This window comes from Garra rufa, chromosome 1 (genome assembly GCF_049309525.1).
Source record: "Garra rufa chromosome 1, GarRuf1.0, whole genome shotgun sequence".
NCBI lineage: Eukaryota > Metazoa > Chordata > Actinopteri > Cypriniformes > Cyprinidae > Garra > Garra rufa.
This window is the reverse complement of record NC_133361.1, coordinates 55,074,193-55,088,395: the sequence shown is the minus strand read 5'-3', so window position 1 is coordinate 55,088,395 and position 14,203 is coordinate 55,074,193. Positions and strand designations below refer to the sequence as shown.

The 14,203-nt window shown below is 32.8% G+C and overlaps 3 protein-coding genes across 4 annotated transcripts in view; 2 read left to right on the top strand and 1 right to left on the bottom strand.

Moving 5' to 3' along the window:
* Window positions 1–4,749, bottom strand: part of tbl3 (transducin beta like 3) — a 29,342-nt gene extending 24,593 nt beyond the window's left edge. The window contains exons 1-9 of the mRNA XM_073833800.1: window positions 4,601–4,749; window positions 4,407–4,458; window positions 4,207–4,302; window positions 2,770–2,817; window positions 2,560–2,701; window positions 898–982; window positions 606–776; window positions 447–522; window positions 247–343 (exon numbers count right to left, since the gene is read on the bottom strand). Of these exons, the coding sequence (XP_073689901.1) occupies window positions 247–343; window positions 447–522; window positions 606–776; window positions 898–982; window positions 2,560–2,701; window positions 2,770–2,817; window positions 4,207–4,302; window positions 4,407–4,458; window positions 4,601–4,632 (799 nt within the window). The 5' untranslated portion in view covers window positions 4,633–4,749. The remainder of the gene's footprint in view (window positions 1–246; window positions 344–446; window positions 523–605; window positions 777–897; window positions 983–2,559; window positions 2,702–2,769; window positions 2,818–4,206; window positions 4,303–4,406; window positions 4,459–4,600) is intronic.
* Window positions 4,750–6,102: 1,353 nt separating this feature from the next.
* Window positions 6,103–9,423, top strand: LOC141325242 (protein SCO1 homolog, mitochondrial-like). The gene is made up of 7 exons (XM_073833812.1): window positions 6,103–6,280; window positions 6,629–6,742; window positions 7,106–7,196; window positions 7,305–7,502; window positions 8,344–8,436; window positions 8,526–8,641; window positions 9,034–9,423. Exons 1-7 carry the CDS (start codon window positions 6,110–6,112, stop codon window positions 9,166–9,168), a joined length of 918 nt encoding a protein of 305 aa, XP_073689913.1. The 5' UTR covers window positions 6,103–6,109; the 3' UTR covers window positions 9,169–9,423.
* A 1,850-nt stretch (window positions 9,424–11,273) lies between these two features.
* LOC141325219 (immunoglobulin lambda-1 light chain-like) lies at window positions 11,274–13,835 on the top strand. Of its 2 annotated transcripts, XM_073833786.1 has the most exons (4): window positions 11,299–11,341; window positions 11,431–11,750; window positions 12,406–12,445; window positions 13,301–13,835. In XM_073833786.1, exons 1-4 carry the CDS (start codon window positions 11,299–11,301, stop codon window positions 13,621–13,623), a joined length of 726 nt encoding a protein of 241 aa, XP_073689887.1. In that variant the 3' UTR covers window positions 13,624–13,835. The 2 variants fall into 2 exon arrangements, 1 of the variants encoding a protein (XP_073689887.1); XR_012353757.1 differs by lacking the exon at window positions 11,431–11,750 and having other exon boundaries at window positions 11,274–11,341; window positions 12,365–12,445; window positions 13,301–13,439.
* The last annotated feature ends 368 nt before the right edge of the window (window positions 13,836–14,203 follow it).

The following is a 14,203-nucleotide window of genomic DNA, read 5'->3' as shown; positions in this document are numbered from 1 at the left end:
AAATGAAGTTCTGAGCAATGCATTACTAATCAAAAATTAAGTTTTGATATATTTACGGTAGGAAACTTACATCTTCATGGAACACAATTTTTACTTTATATCCTAATGATTTTTGGAATAAAAGAAAAAACGACCCATACAATGCATTTTTGGCTATTGCTCGAACTATACCCATGCTACTTACGACTGGTTTTGTGGTCCAAGGTCACAAATAACTGTGATTCTGATTTGAAATACAGCGCTTACCTTTACTGCCAGCTGTGACAAAGTGTAAACTGTCATTTTTCACACCCATCTGAGAGTAATCACTCTTCCCAGGGAGAAGAACAACACCTTCCACAGTCTGAACATTGACAAACAAAATAAGTCCACGTAAAATATCAATGCTGTATTTGCAGAGAAATCTGCTTGAGGATAATAGTTAAGGTGCAAAGTCACTGTCTGACCTCATAGACAGGGACAGTCTTCTTCACCGCATTACTCTTCAGGTCCCAAACTGAACAGATTTTGTCTCGGCCAGAGCTGAAAATGAAGACAGCACATCTCTGTTCAAATTTGACCAGTACAAGCACAAATTCTTCACAAGATTTTCTTTTTTTTATTACCTGACTAGAATTTGGCCATCAGGAGAGAAGGCCAGCGATGTGACGGCACTGTAGTGGGACTCCAAAATACAAATACACTTGCTGGTCTGCAGATCCCAAATACGGATGCCACAGTCCACAGAGGAAGAGAAGAGTTGCAGTCTGCTGATGTCTGGATGAAACTCAACCAAACTAGAAGAGAGATGTTATAGTTGTTATATATGGTATAACAAGCAGCTGTGCCTGTATTACAAACTGAGAGACAATTCCAGAGCAGACTAAATTTTGGAAGGAAAGTTTCTTTAGTACTTACTGTACAACGCCAGACGATCCTTTCAGATTGTGTGTGCAGTACTGCTTCACAACATCCCACAGCTTGATGGTGCCATCACAACCACCTATGAACACAATTAGGTGCACTTAAAGAGAGACACTTCCATGTTTCTTAACATACTTAAGTGCACTTTGCAATGTTAAATTCAAAGATTTACTTTAAAGTGCATTTTAAATCATTATGTTTTAATAATCTTTTGTCGTGCAGTTATTTTGATGTGTTGAAGCACATGTTAAGTTCTTGATGATAATTTTAACTGTAGTGATATGCAACATTACATTTAAAAAGTTAAAATATTTTAAAATGTACTAAATTGCAAAAGTCACCATTACAAATAAGTAAATACAAATATCTTCAAATGGATGACATACAAGCTTCAATAGCAATTATATTAAAGTCAAAGTATATTTTAATGCTTGACAGTACAATTAGCAGTTCACTTTAAACATATTTTAAAGCCAACAGAAGTGCATTTAAAAAAGTTCTACCTAAATGAACCAAAAAAGCATTTATTTGCATTTGAAAAACTAGCACACTTAATTGCAATTAACATTCAATTAAGCGTCTAAACACTTTAGATTCAGTTGCACTAAGGTATACATTTTGTAAATGTGTTATTTTCATAAGTACTCTTTGTAAAATATGCAAAAGTGTACTTTTTCACAAGCGTAGTCCTGAGCAAAATAATTAAAATCAAGACTTCAAATCAATATTCACTACCAGTCAAAAGTTTTTGGACAGTAAGATCTTTAATGTTTTTTTATGAAGTCTGCATTTATTTGATCCAAAGTACAGCAAAAACTTTGATTTTTTTTTTTACCATTTATTTATATTTATTTAAATATATTTTAAAATGTAATTTATTTATGTGATCAAAGCTACATTTTTAGCATCATTACTCAGTCTTAAGCATCACATGATCCTTCAAAAATCATATATATATGTTAATTTGCTGCTCAAAAAACATTTATTATTATTATTATTGTTGAAAACAGCAGTAAAACTTTGTAAGGTTTCTTTGATGTAAAATTTATGAACTGCATTTATCTTCAATAGAAATCTTTTATAACATTACAACTGTCTTTATCATCAACTTTGATAAATTTAAAACATCCTTGCTAAAGTATTGGTTTACTGTAAGTAAAAGTAATAGAATAAAGTATAATATTAAAAAAGCTTTTTAATTCAGATAAATGCTGCTCTTTGGATCTTTCGATTCATCAAAGAATCCTGAAAAAAAAAATACCATTTTAAATAATGATGATGATAATGATAATAATTTAAAAAAAAAAGGTTAAAGCATATTAGCATATTAGAATGATTTCTGAAGGATCATGTGACACTGAAGACTGGAGCAATGATGCTGAAAATGTAGCTTTGATCACACAAATAAATTACATTTCAAAATATATTCAAATAGAAAACAGTTATTTTAAATAGTAAATATATTTTACAAAATTACTGCTTTTGCTGTATTTTGGATCAAATAAATGCAGGCTTGGTGAGCAGAAGTGACTTATCTCTTACTGTTCAAAAACTTTTGACTTAGTATGACATTTTGCAGTATTATTAACAGATGTCTGATACCATAACTGTTGTTTAGTGTTACTCGGTGCATTAAAGATACAGTTTGAGTCTCACCTGTAGCCAGCAGGGTAGAAGTGCAGTCAAAGGCCATGCTGGCCACAGGCACATTGTGGATGGCTCTCCACGAGCGAGTGCATTTCTCCTGCTTCCAGTCCCATTGCTTGAGGAGCAGAGCTCTGCTGGCAGTCACCAGCATCTGCAGACAAACAACCTCAGTCTAGACTAATGCTGAAACATCAGACAGGTAAATGAAGCTCATCTTACCTCATCATCAGGGCTGAGAGAGAACGAGGTGATGTCCTCTTGATCATCCTGCTCAGAGAAAACAAAAGTGAGAAACACTGGTAATCATAAGCAATCATATTTCAGATATGAGCGCTTCTTCAATTTTGGGCACTTTTATATCACAGGGGCTGATTTTTATTAAAGCTAAGTAGTTCACCTTTTTTCTCTTTGGTAAATAAAGTTTGCATAAAGCTTGTTAACAGCCTTTAATCACACTGCTATTTTTCAAAAGTACATGTTTTTTTTTTTCACCAAGCCTGCATATATTTAATCCAAAATACAGCAAAAGCAGTAATATTGTGAATATTTTTATATATATAATATTATATTACTGTTTAAAACAACTGCTTTCTATTGGAAAATAGTTTCAAATGTAATTTATCCCTGTGATCAAAGCTAAATTTTCAGCATCATTACTCCAGTCTTCAGTGTCACATGATCCTTCAGAAATCATTCTAATATGCTGACCTAATGTTCCAAAAAAAAAAAAACATTTAATTATTATTATCAATATTTAAAACGGCGGAGTACATTTTTTCAGGATTCTTTGAAAAATAGAAAGATCAGCATTTATCTGAAATAAAAAGCTTTTGTAACAATATATCTTTTTTTTTTTCTGGGAAAGAAATTATAGAAATTAATACTTTTTTATAGCAAGGATGCTTCAGACTGATCAAAGGTGATGATAAAGACATTTATAATGTTACAAAAGATTTCTATTCCAGGTAATGCTGTTCTTATGAACTTTCTATTCATCAAAGAAACCTGAAAAAAAAAAACATAATAATAATAAATGTTTTTAAGCAGCAAATTAGAATGATTTCTGTAGGATCATGTGACTGGAGTAATGAATAAATTCACAGGAATAAATTACCTTTTAAAATATTGTCAAACAGAAAAGATTTATTTTAGATAGTAAAAACATTTTCACTGTTTTTGCTGTACTTTGAATCAAATAAATGCAGGCTTGGTGAGCAGAAGAGACTTCTTTTAAAAACTAAAAACATTAAAAAAAACTTTTGACTGAAAGTGTAACTATAAGTAACACAAAGGTGCCTCTTTTTAACACATAAATGGCCTTTGGTTTCTTTAATGGCCTTTAAATCTGCAGATGCAAATTGATAAAGCGTAATAAACACCTAAATTTGTATTTTGGATGTTTTCTTTCCACTAGTCAGAAAAAAAGATATTTTCTGAAACCAAAACAGAAAAACTGGTGGGAAAAAAAATCTAAACATTCATACATCATTTCAGCTTTTTATGTTGCAATCGTATTTATTTATTTGCAAAAAAGACACAGATCTTCTGTTATTGTGTGTTTACTCTTTATAGACACACTAAATAAACTAAAAATGTGGTTTATTTTGCCCATAGTTGAAGAAACACACATATAAAACAAAACTGTAAGACACTGACCTGCTCAATGCTATGGACGATTTTCCCTGTACTGATCTGTAAAATGTTGACTCTTGGACCACATGTGCAAAATATGTACTGCTCATCATGACTTATCTGGAGGGAGAAACAAAACAAGCAAAATACTTGAGTATAACAGCTGTAATTCACAGACCACGTCAAGTAATTTTCCAACTAACGTTACTAAATTACGAACTTACCTGCACTTTACCTCCCTTATAGAACGGTTCTATTTTGCCGGAGACTGCGTAACTAAACAAACAAACGAGATAATCATAAACTAGTTGTCAAATAAAATAGTTAACAGCAATCTCAAGTAGTCACTGTAAGCTCTGCACATTTTAAAGAATCTTTGCCATTGAGAAGAGTCAAAATAGAAGAAAACCACTCTTACTTTGATTTAAACAGCAGCGTGTTTCCAGCCATGACAACCCACGATGTTTTAACCTCTCGTGAAGAATACAGATATTATTTAAAGCATGTGTAGTACTTCATATGACTCTATATTTTTACACGCATGGTGCATGTGTTCATGAAAATGTCGCACAAGTATGACGTCAAAAGTGAAACGCAAACTCCTGTGACCTCTAGCGGCAATTTGGTGATATAGAAGGAGAAGAGTTTTAGCTTCGTTGACAAAAAATATTTTTTATCTAATAAAGTCTCTATTAAAATTATCCATAATTGCTATCCGGTAAATTATAAACGTGCTAAATTTAATAATAGTATTTCCTCCAATTGCTCTTTATTGTCTTCAGTCTGAAGAAACAACAACTAGGCTAAGTGTATTGGGTCGACTTTTCTAATTTTGTTAAAAAATACTTAGATCCAAATTTCTGTATAACCCCCAAAAATGTATTAGGTTTCGCTTTGAATTTCGACCCTTGTCACTGTAAATTTATTGTTATTCCTTGCTAAATTTTACATTCATAAATGTACATTTTCAAAGAAAACTCAATACTTTTTTATTTTCAGGAAAGATTTTGATATGCATGCGAACTCTTTAAGAAACTCTAATAATTCTATTGCAAGACTCTTTCGTGATGTAAATCCTATAAGCCAATATAATATGCTTTGGATTAATGTATGTAACCCTTTTTAGTTATTTTATTTCTGTAAAAAACAACCAAACTAACTAACGAATGTCTTTTATCATCTTGAATGGCAAGTATTTCTATAACGAACTCACTCTTAAAGTTGAAAAAAAAAATGTAAAAGCTGCCCATTGTAAAATATTACGAATCTGTATTTGGCGTCTTGTGAATGTCTTCCTTTTTGTTGTTGTTTTTTTAACCATCTTTGGAGCTTCTGTTTTTAATGCCTGTTTTTTCTGTAATTTTGTTGTTTACGTGTTCTATAATAATACAAAAACGACTTGCAAACAAAATATCCTTGTAGATTTAATAATAATAATAATAATAATAATAATAATAATAATAATAATAATAATAATAAAATTATAGTTCTATAAATCATAATATATAATATATCATAATTACACTATAATTCTTTAGTACCCTAAAGGAGAAAGTGCTGGTAACAAAATTGTTTTTAAAAGTAACGTTATTTGTTCATAAGCGCAAGTTCGTTTTTGTTTTTAATTCATCGTTTATTTATTATTTCATCGTTTTTAACGTGTTTTAAAGTTTTAAAGCGCTAGATGTCACCAATATTCGCCCGGACGAAAAATTTCAACCGGAGAAGTGAAGAAGTAACCCTACGTCATATCCGATTTCTAGTTAATACCTTTAAACAGACCTCAGATCAGTTCGTGTGAGTTTGATCGCCGTTGGTCTCCATTCAGTTCGCGTTTTGAATCTGATTCGGGGTCAGTCATTTGTATGCGACTTTTGTACAGCATTAGGTTGTGTAAACCACAGTCAGTTCCGCGTTGAGGAAGCGCATGATGTTGACTCTTAGCACTATGGCTTTAAGAGGAGTATTTAGTTTGAAGAGTTTAAGATGTCAGACGTTCAGGTCGATATGTGTCAGTAGATGTTATAATGTCCAAAATCCCTGCAGCGTGTCAAGATCAGCGCACACAACTGCAGTGCTGTCACAAACCAACACACTGGTAGGTCACTGACTGTTTCATTCAGTCATTCATAAATACTGTCAAATATATATCTGCAGTTTCGTGTGTAAATCATTAGTGTTACTGCCTGTTTAATTCTCAGCATTTGTCTATTCATATAAATGTGTTATTTGTTATTATGCCTTTAAATATAACATTGCCTTGATTTTAAATTAAAGTAGACCATTTAAAATCATCCTGTGGGACACTTAGAAGTTTGTTGAGGCCCTCTAGTGGGCTCCTGGTTGAAAACCGTCAAAATGATGTCTCTTTTATAAATGATGTTTATATGTAGGTGTGTCTACTGTTTCAGGATTTTAATGTTTTCTGTTTGACCATCTTCTTCAGTTTAGGACGTGTAGGACAGCAGCATGTGTGTCCTTTCTGAACATACGGCCACTGTCCACTCTACCTCCACCACCTTCATCTAAAAGAGACAAATCCAGCAACAAGAAGAGCGGTGTAAGCTTCATTTACAGCACTATACAACTCTCTGCTGTGAAAGATCAAGATTGGTCACTGAAAAGTTATTGGTTCTCCAGGGTTTGGATAAAAGTATCCATAAAAAGAACAAATTTGCAATATATTTAGGCCTATACATTAGAATAATCAAACAAATGCATTTATTTGATTAAAAATACACTAGAAAGCATATATTTATTGTATTTCAGAATGTAATTGATTACATGATCACATTAACCTTTAGTAATTATTCTAATTTGATAATTTGATGCTCAAAAAGCAGGGCACTTTACAGATTTCTTGAATTGCGAAGTGTATTTCCATCAAACTTATGAATGATACTGATGTCTCTTTTGTTGGCAGCCAGTTACATGGAAGTCTCTTGCGATCACATTTGCGTTGGGAGGAGGTCTTCTTCTAGGGATGAAATACTTCAAGAGAGAAAAAGAGGAAAGTAAGGACATGGATTTCTGCATCTGAACAGTATTTATAAGTGATTGACCTTCACTGCATCCTTATTTTGTGCAAATGCTCCACACAATAATGATTTTCGGTGTTGTAGTGATTGAGAAAGAAAGAACAAAGTCGATGGGAAAAGCGTCACTTGGAGGTCCATTCTCTCTCATCGACCACAACAATAAACCCACAAAGAGTGAAGATTTCCTCGGCCAGTGGCTGCTGATCTATTTCGGTTTCACACACTGTCCAGACATCTGTCCTGATGAACTGGAGAAAATGATCGAGGCTGTTGATGAGATCGGTAATGTAGCATTTCATTAGACTTTATAAAGCTCTCAGTGTTGATTCACTTCTCACGTTTTGATTTTTGAAGAATATCATATGAAAATGTCTCTGAGCTGAATTGATTTTTATCCAGTGGCCCAAAAGTATTTAAAACTTACACTACCCACTAAGATGTATGAATATAATATTTCAAAAATAGTCTTTAAGTGATACTGAAGTGGCCTTGGGCTTTGGAAATGTGCTTTTGAAATAAACAGCAGTGGTTCTCAACCTTTTTGACTTAAAGATCCCCCATTGTCCAACACACTATTCAAAGGCCCCTCATATACATTATACTATTTCCACCTGTATGTTCTACTGTAATTATGACAATGCTACTTGTTTTCAACCTTTTTTATGAACAGAAACTGGGAGTGTTCAAATAATTAATATTAAAATGATTAACCACAATTATTTTTGTGATTCAAGAACTTTTGTGATTTTTAAGAACTGGATGTTGTTAAATACAGTAATAGTTCATAATGATAATAATTAGGTTTTTGCAATGAAATTGGGGTTTACCTTCTTTATTTAAAATAAAAAAATAAGAAAATCAAATTTAGACCTTGATTTCATATGTTTGCAGAATTTTAAGTTAGATTTTGTGGATAAATTAATATAAACCATTTAAAGTCATACATTAAGCTACCACTAAAAATGTAAGAAAATGTAAATTACTCGATTATTTATGTTATATTTATTAATAATTCATTATTTGTATTATAATTGTTATTACATCTGAAAAAGAGTTTTTTTTTTTTTAAGAAAAATAGCACAAGAACCATTTTTAAGCAAAATGTGTTACTTTCGTGTCACAGATACAATAAAAACACTTCCAGACATAACACCAATTCTCATCACCATTGACCCTGATAGAGACACACCAGAAGCACTGGCAGCTTATGTCAAAGGTGAGCAAGGATCATTTTTATGAATACATTTGACATATGCTGTGATATGATTTCCTCATCATTTATATTTATCTGAATCTCGCATGCAGAGTTTTCCCCCAAGCTGATCGGTCTGACAGGCAAAACTGCCCAGATCGAGCAAGTGTCCAGAGCCTACAGAGTGTACTACAGCCAGGGCCCAAAAGATGAAGACAACGACTACATTGTGAGCATTTAGTGTAGAATAATGTAGTTTTGATTGAGTAATAACCTGACACAAGAAACATTTATATTCTCCCGCCTTATGTTAAAGAAATAATTCACCCAAAATCTGTCAGCATTTACTCACCCAAAAGAAGATATTTTGAATGCTGGTAACTAAACAGTTGATGGTAGCCATCTGTAGTATAGAAAATAAGATATTTTTGGTTTGGTTATCAACAGTCTTCAAAATATCTTTATAGTCAACAGAAGAAAGAAACTCATACAAGTTTGCTTCAACTTGAGGAAATTATGACTTTATTTTCATATTTGGGTGAACTGTCTAATTAAATAATTCCTAATAATCTGATAAGCCTGTACTAATCATGCATATATTGTATTGTCATGTAATTGCAGGTTGATCACACCATCATAATGTATCTGGTGGGACCTGATGGCCAGTTTCTGGAGTATTTTGGACAGAACAAGAAATCTTCTGAGATCTCATCATCCATCGCTTCCCACATGAGGAAGTACAAACATGCAAAATGAGTGAAATGGCATTGGTTCAGCACATTTGAGTGCTTATTTCTGTCTCACAGCACCATCATTACTCTGTGAAATGGGTTATATTTATTTGAAGTGCACTTCTGATTTAAGAAATCAAAGACTTTTGCAGCGTTTTTCTCCATTTCTTTACAGTTCATCACAGTACCGTCTGTGACCTTTGTTTGTAGTTTCTGTGAACAGCATTCAAAGAATTAAACTCCATTAAAGTATGTTTTAATTATTTTTACCACATAAAAAGAGACATTTCACCTTCATTTTACTCCATAACTAGGCAGAAGTGTGATGTTTATTCAGGGGATGTATGACTGAGAGAGAACTGAAGTATGACTTGAAGTGGATGCAGTGAGCCGTGAACCCAACACACACACACTTACACAGGAGACACCTGTTGACCCAACATAGTTTTATGTAAATGACTTTAAAAAACATGTAAATTTTGAGGTTTCTCTTTGCTTCATTGGGGAAACGTTAAAAAAAATTTAATGACTTACACTCATTTACAACAATGATTCACAAAACATGACATGACAGTAAAAAGACCTGATACAGTGATGTTTACTTAAATATTTCATATTTAATATATAAATTAAAATCATTTATATTTATTGTCACAGTGCATATGATAAAATAGACTAAAATCCACTTTAGCAAGACTAATCCACTGTGGCGTGTGTTGAAGTGAGTGAGTGTGTGAGATGTGTTGAGTGTGTGTTGTATTGGGTGGGCGGGTCTTTCTCTTTACTGTCTTAAAGTCTCTCTCTCTGATCTGATCTCAGTATTATTCTGCAGCACTGTTCATCTTCACACATCAACACCAAGTGTTATGGATCTGGTTTCTCTGCTCCTAAATTCACATCAACACATTCATCTGAATCAGATTATAGTCTGATCATCAATAATGTGGATGTGGATGATTCTGCAGTGTATTACTGTAAGACATGGGACAGCTCTGCTAGTGAGTTCGCATGACAAAAACCTCCTCACTGCTCACATTCACTTCTGCTTCTAGACAACATGACAAGATCACTACTTCACATCTCAGATTCATGATGAATTAATAACAAATTACACTTTACTAATCTGTCCTATAATATATCTCATCTAAGTGCTTTTATTTATTTCAGTGTTCACAATATACTATGATTACCTGTATAAGAGCAGCTTGGACATTTTGGACATTCAGTTATATATATATATATATATATATATATATATATATATATATATATATGTGTGTAAACTTTATGCTTTACTAATGGGCTCTGATAATCATCAATACATACTTTTTCTTAAAGAGATTGTAAGACCTTTTTACTGTGAAAACAATAACTGAATTGAAGACTGAAAATAGACTGAATTGGTAAAAGAGTATTAATTCTCTCTTTTTACACAGCAATATTAATTTACCACCTGTTTAATTAATAAAATATTAAACAAGGAGTTTTCTCATTCATTTTGCACAGAAATTAAGCATGTAGCCATTCAAAATGAACTATACTTTCAAACTGAAACCATTTTTCACTTCTATGAGCAATGAAAATAGTATTGATGCATTGTGCAAATAATATGAAATAATATTGAAATTATACGAGTGCCAGCATCAAACTAGTGTTACTCCTTGTAAAGAACATTAACACTTTTTTTCTTATATACAATCACAAATATTTTCAAATATCAAATTATGTAATTATGCAAACAATAAAGTGAGATAAAAGGTCAGATTTATGTAAACCATTAACTCATGAAGGTGGAATTAATTAATTGTGTCAATAAAACTACATTTAATAATGTAGTTAAGTTTTTGTATTCATTATATATATTTTAATATATATCCATACACAACCAGGGTTTCACGCTTTGAAAATATGACTTATTAGACATTTGTCATTGAACATTCATTTAGCAGGAATGCTGGCAACATTACAATATTTTTTTAATCATACATTTAGCTAAGAATATTAAACCAGTGTCTAGTTCACTGTTAGGATGAAGTGATTGGCTGAAGTCTAGTGATCCTCCCTCTTTCAGAGTTTCTCTTCTCTATATGAGTATCTCATTCTCTCTTCTTCTCTTCATCTCTTCACTAAACTCAATCTGCTCATCACAGTCAAGATGCTGATAATATTCTACTGCTTTATTCTCACTCTTCTGTCATGTAAGTTACACATTTCACTCTAAACATCTTGTTCTCTCAGGAGTGTCAATGTGGATAAAATTATAATTTTTTTAATTATAATTTTACAGCTGTCAGATGTGTGAAAGTGGTCACACAGAAACCTTCTGTACTGACAGAACAAAAAGGCAGATCTGTGACTATGGACTGTAATGTTGAAAAGGACTATGATTATGTCAGCTGGTACAAACAGATTCCAAATGCAGCTCCTCAGTTTGTGCTGAGATACTATCATTCTCACGGATCCCCTGACAAATATGGGGATGGTTTTACCTCCAGCCGCTTCACATCTAAAGCTCAGTCAAATATTGACTATCAGCTGATCATCAATAATGTGGATGTGGATGATTCTGCAGTGTATTACTGTTGCTCACGAGACAACTCTAATGAGATGGTATCACAGTGATTCACAGCATGACAAAAACCTCCTCACTGCTCACATTCACTTCTGCTTCTAGACATCAGATGACAAGATCACTACTTCACATCTCAGATTTATGACAAATTAAAAATATTCTTCAGTTTCTTTACTAATCTGTCCTGTAATAGAACTCATCTCTTTTGTCCTATTTCTGGACAGTCACTGATCACTTTATGCTTTAATTAAATGTAAAAGAGCAGTTTGGACATTTTGCTAAATTTTGCTAAATCCTTTTGTGCTCCTCAGAAGACAGAAAGTCCTGTGGGTTTGTAAGGAACGTTTCCTTTAGTGTCCATCATCAGTAGATCCATGTGTTGATGTTCAGAGTGACTTTATGTGCTTGATTGACTGTGATTGACTAGAGCAGGATTCACGACAGTCACTGACACCTGCAGAATAACAACAGCCACATATGAGATTGTGTTTCAAAGCACTTTAATACACAGCAGTCAAACACAACTAACATGAAACTAAAACAGTGTTTGTGTCTGAATCTGAATCATTTCTCCATCAATTAAATGTGTAAAGGACACAGTCAGCTGAGCTCCAGTGAGTGTTTCACTTCTGTTTGTGTCTCTTCACAGACTGAGGAGGTTTTTGTACGACTGAACATATGAAATGAATCACTGTGGTATTCGGACAAGGAACAAAACTCATTGTGACTGGTAAGTCATCTTTACACTGTTATTACATGTTTTTCTCACTGTATGTCTACTGATTGTAGATATACAGAAATACTATTTTTTTTTTTTTAGTTTACCTTGTTGTTCATTTACAGTTCAAAGTGTGAATTTAGTCACAGTAAGTTTTATCCAGAACCTCCATTAACCAGTCTTAAAAATATACAAAAAAAAAAACCTTTCATTACAGTGTTAGCTTTTTTTTTTTTGTCTTTTCTAACTGGCTGTATGTTATATTAAGGTAGTAGTAGTAGTATTGAACAGACTGTAATCCTGTTGTTATTTACGGAGCGTCAGCTTTATGTTTAATTTGAAATTTTAAAAATCTTTTTCATTATTATTATTAATGTACAGTATCAGTGAAACAGCATTTGAGAAATCGACCTGTGGTGTGACATGCTGTACTTCACCTAAAACTATGTTTTGATAATTATGATATAATTATTATACATGCAGAATTTATTAATTAATTGATAAACTACATTAATTTTGACTTCATAATTTGTCAAACTGCAGAACCATTGAAAATGAGTTAGTAAAGACGGAGATTATTAAAAATGGTATAAAGTGTCAGCACCTAAAATATACACAGTGCCACATATATTCATGTACATTGTAACCTAAAATCCTTGAAAAAATGAGAATCATTTGTTTTCTGTCTTTGAGCAAATATTTATGTTAATTAATGAATTATTAAATTATTAAGATGAAGTGTTTTCATGCTGATGTGTGAAATTTTATAGACGTAGAAAGTTTGAAATATATAGTCAGACTTTAATATGTGAGTTGTGTGTGTGAGATGAAGGTTTGTTTCAGATGTTGATGCTGATTTGTGTTTAGATGCTGCTGCTGCTGCTCCTGTGCTGAACATCCTCCGTCCATCCAGAGAAGAGCTGAGCTCCAGTAAAGTCACTCTGGTGTGTCTGATCAATCACATGTCTGGGGCTTTGGCTGATGTGCGTTGGCTTGTGAACGGGAACTCAGTTACTGAAGGCGTCTTCACTGGATCTGCTGAACAGCAGCCTGATAAGAAATTCAAGATGAGCAGTTCTTTAACCATTGAGAGCTCAGAGTGGGACAAAGACACACAGCTGACATGTGAAGCAACTACTGCCTCAAAAACCACCAGCAAAAGCATCAAGAAATCTGACTGCAGCGACTGAACATGAAGAATCTGATGTGCTGTTTGATTGTTTTTATGATAGCGCATAATATTATTTCCTGGCATGGTGTAATAGGAATCATGAAACTATTAAAATAGCTAAAGAATGCAATTTAGTAGCTTGAACTGTGTCATTTTCTGCAGAATTTTTTTGGCTTTAATGCTAATGTACAATAATTTACAACCTGTTTAATAAAGTGCATGTTAAAAACAGTTTGAAAATGAAGTCATTTTTAATTTATGCAATCAATGAAAACATGAACAATGAAAGAAGTAAACTTTCAACTAGTGTTAATGCAGGTAAAGATCATTTGTGAGGAAAACAGAAGAAATGAATATAGTTTGAATATGGTTGAGTGACAGTCAACAAAATCCCACTCACTGTCACATGACTAATAAATAGACATTGTTGTATTATTTGATACAGTAAAGTTATGCTTTTAACTGAAAGAGTTAAAATGCTCCCAACAGCCTGAAATTCACGTGATACGACAACATGTAAATCTGAAAAGTTCATGCTGAAGTTTGTCTTCTATCAGATGCAGTGATCTGTGGAGATTTTCTTCAGGACAGGAAGTTGA

What these genes read in the sequence shown, in the direction of transcription:
- LOC141325219 (XM_073833786.1), top strand. Translation starts at nt 11,299, where the DNA reads ATGCTGATAATATTCTACTGCTTTATTCTCACTCTTCTGTCAT. An exon ending in TATTCTCACTCTTCTGTCAT is followed by an intron (nt 11,342 to 11,430) that starts GTAAGTTACACA and finishes ATAATTTTACAG; the next exon opens with CTGTCAGATGTGTGAAAGTG. An exon ending in CACGAGACAACTCTAATGAG is followed by an intron (nt 11,751 to 12,405) that starts ATGGTATCACAG and finishes ATGAAATGAATC; the next exon opens with ACTGTGGTATTCGGACAAGG.
- LOC141325242 (XM_073833812.1), top strand. Translation starts at nt 6,110, where the DNA reads ATGATGTTGACTCTTAGCACTATGGCTTTAAGAGGAGTATTTAGTTTG. An exon ending in TGTCACAAACCAACACACTG is followed by an intron (nt 6,281 to 6,628) that starts GTAGGTCACTGA and finishes CATCTTCTTCAG; the next exon opens with TTTAGGACGTGTAGGACAGC. An exon ending in ATGAAGACAACGACTACATT is followed by an intron (nt 8,642 to 9,033) that starts GTGAGCATTTAG and finishes ATGTAATTGCAG; the next exon opens with GTTGATCACACCATCATAAT.